The sequence below is a fragment of the Etheostoma cragini genome, chromosome 10 (assembly GCF_013103735.1).
Source record: "Etheostoma cragini isolate CJK2018 chromosome 10, CSU_Ecrag_1.0, whole genome shotgun sequence".
Classification (NCBI taxonomy): domain Eukaryota; kingdom Metazoa; phylum Chordata; class Actinopteri; order Perciformes; family Percidae; genus Etheostoma; species Etheostoma cragini.
In genome coordinates, this window is record NC_048416.1 from 15,765,907 (window position 1) to 15,768,459 (window position 2,553).

A 2,553-nucleotide genomic window follows, 5' to 3' on the forward strand; every position below is an offset into this window, starting at 1 on the left:
CTTTAAGGAGGTGATCAGTGTTCTGGATGCGTCTTTACCCGACAGCACCTGGACCTTTGAGAGCCAGCAGGTGAGCAGTGAGTAGAAAAAACAATGGCATACACAGTTTAGTAAGACTATTAGCTACAGGTACTGCGACAAAAGTACACATTTGCTTTTACAGTAAAGAAATCCCTATGTATTTGAAATAAAAAGTATGACATTCATGTCCAAATTAAAAATTGTAATTTGTCTAGTTACCTTCAACCACTTTTTGTGGCACATCGGCTGTGTTTCATGTTCAATAGCTTGCCGACGGGAGAGTTTCAGCACCACAGCGATGGACAGCGACTCTTGCCTGTTAGGCCTACGGAGATACGCCTCATGGGTTGTTGTTGATGGCTTTTACTGAAGGGGTAACAATTAAAATGTTTGAAAGGTTAAGTAACACAATAACTATTTCACTCATTACATTTAATGGATTTAATAACCTACAGAAACGCTGATGGTCACATCTACTCCTTAGAAATCAAAGCCAAAGGAAATAGATTTGGTCTCAGTGGATTCGAATTTTAACAGTAAATATATATTTTGATATACAAACATTGATTTTAATACCTTTTATTTTGCATTAATATGGCTCTTGGAACTTAAATGGCATCTCGTGATTGTGTTTGACTCTCTTTTTCATGACAGTACAAAGGGTTAGCGTGTCTTTAACGGTGTTGCTCAGTTTCACTCTGATTGGACGAGAGAGAGATGCTGTGCACCAATAACACTCAGAACTGTACAAAGAGATCTACTCCCTCCCACATGCAGCTTCAGCACCAAAACCACAATGCTCAGAGTGGGAGGAGAGTAGGTAAATGGTTCATATAATCGGGGTATACGGTTATATCTAAAAAACATTTTTGACCATGAACAGACGTCTTTTTAACGGAATATGTTACGCTCGCGGAATTTGGATTTTAACTTTATGTTCTCTGTTTTTGTGGATTGGAAATTATGTATTTTACTGAATTAGGGATGACAAAGAAAATGGGATACCGAGACTGGAGATGGCAGGCTCTTTGGTGGCATTACTTCTTTTTCATGTGGAGTACAATAAACGGACAGACTCGTTACAGCATCCCAGAGGAACTAAAACAGGGATCTGTGGTAGGAAATCTAGCCAAAGATCTGGGTTTGGGACTATCGGAGATTTTTGAACGTAAATTGCGTGTCGCCTCTGAGGCTGGTGAGCAGTATTTCAGTGTGGATGCGGGGAAGGGCGAGCTGGTGGTGAATGACAGAATAGACAGAGAGGCTTTATGTGGACAAAGCGCCAGCTGTGTGTTGCCTCTGCAATTGGTTATTGAAGACCCGCTGCAGTTACACCGAATTGAGGTGGAAATAAGAGATATTAATGACAATTCTCCAAGTTTCCTTTCAAATGAATTATCTTTAAAATTAGCCGAAGTAGCGGCAGTTGGCACGCGCTTTCCTTTAGAGAGCGCAACAGACCCCGACGTTGGAAGCAATTCACTCAAATCATATACTCTTAGTAAAAATGAATGTTGTTCCCTTAAAATAAAAGATATGGAGGGTGGTAAGACCGTTCCAGAACTCGTTTTAGAAAAGCCTCTAGATCGAGAGAAAAAAGCAGTTCACAAAATAATACTAAACGCTTTAGACGGTGGGAATCCAGTACGATCTGGAACCTTACAAATAACCATACACGTGCTTGATACAAACGATAACTTTCCTGTGTTTGAAAAAAACATTTACAAAGTAGCTTTGGGTGAAAAAAGTTTACATGGGGCTGTTGTTATAAAGCCCAAAGCAACAGATGCAGATGAAGGTTTAAATGGTGAAATTGAATTCTCATTTGATTCTCGGACACCAGAATCTGTATTGTCACTCTTCGATATTGACCCCTTAACAGGTGAAATTACCCTGAAAGGAGAGTTAGACTATGAAACTACCAACTCGTATGACATTGATGTATCTGCAAAAGATAAAGGCAGCCCTGAAATGGAAGGCCACTGTCGTGTGCAGGTTGACATTACTGATTTCAATGACAATGCTCCAGAAATAGTTTTCACTTCTCAGCCAAAGCCAATACGCGAAGACTCGCCAAGTGGCACTGTAGTGGCTTTGATCAGTGCGCGAGACCTTGACTCCAGTGATAACGGTAAAGTGACGTTACAACTCACCGAAGGTTCTCCTTTTAATCTGAAACCTTCTTTTTCTAATAATTATGCACTGGTTACAAATCGTTTATTAGACCGAGAGAGCTTCTCGGCGTATAATATTGAGATAACAGCCAGTGATGCAGGTTCTCCTCCTCTGTTTAGTAAGAAAATGATACCTGTCAGCATCACTGATGTGAACGACAACCCTCCTATATTCAGTCAGCCCTCCTATAATGTGTATTTAAAAGAGAATGGGGTACCAGGCTCTGTACTGTACTCAGTGTCAGCATCTGACCTGGATTTTGGTGAAAATGCCAAAATGTCTTACTCTATTCTGGACTCTAAAGTGCAGGACGTTTCTGTCTCATCTTATGTTTACATTAACTCAGATAACGGCAGC

The 2,553-nt window shown here is 40.5% G+C and overlaps 2 protein-coding genes across 5 annotated transcripts in view; both read left to right on the forward strand.

Moving 5' to 3' along the window:
* The window catches only part of LOC117951263 (protocadherin beta-16-like), a 122,438-nt gene that overhangs the window by 104,929 nt on the left and 14,956 nt on the right, over positions 1 to 2,553 (forward strand). The gene's annotated exons all lie outside the window — the stretch shown is intronic.
* The window catches only part of LOC117952265 (protocadherin gamma-C5-like), a 2,161-nt gene continuing 189 nt past the window's right edge, over positions 582 to 2,553 (forward strand). The window contains exon 1 of the mRNA XM_034884412.1: positions 582 to 2,548. Within this exon, the coding sequence (XP_034740303.1) occupies positions 985 to 2,548 (1,564 nt within the window). The 5' untranslated portion in view covers positions 582 to 984. The remainder of the gene's footprint in view (positions 2,549 to 2,553) is intronic.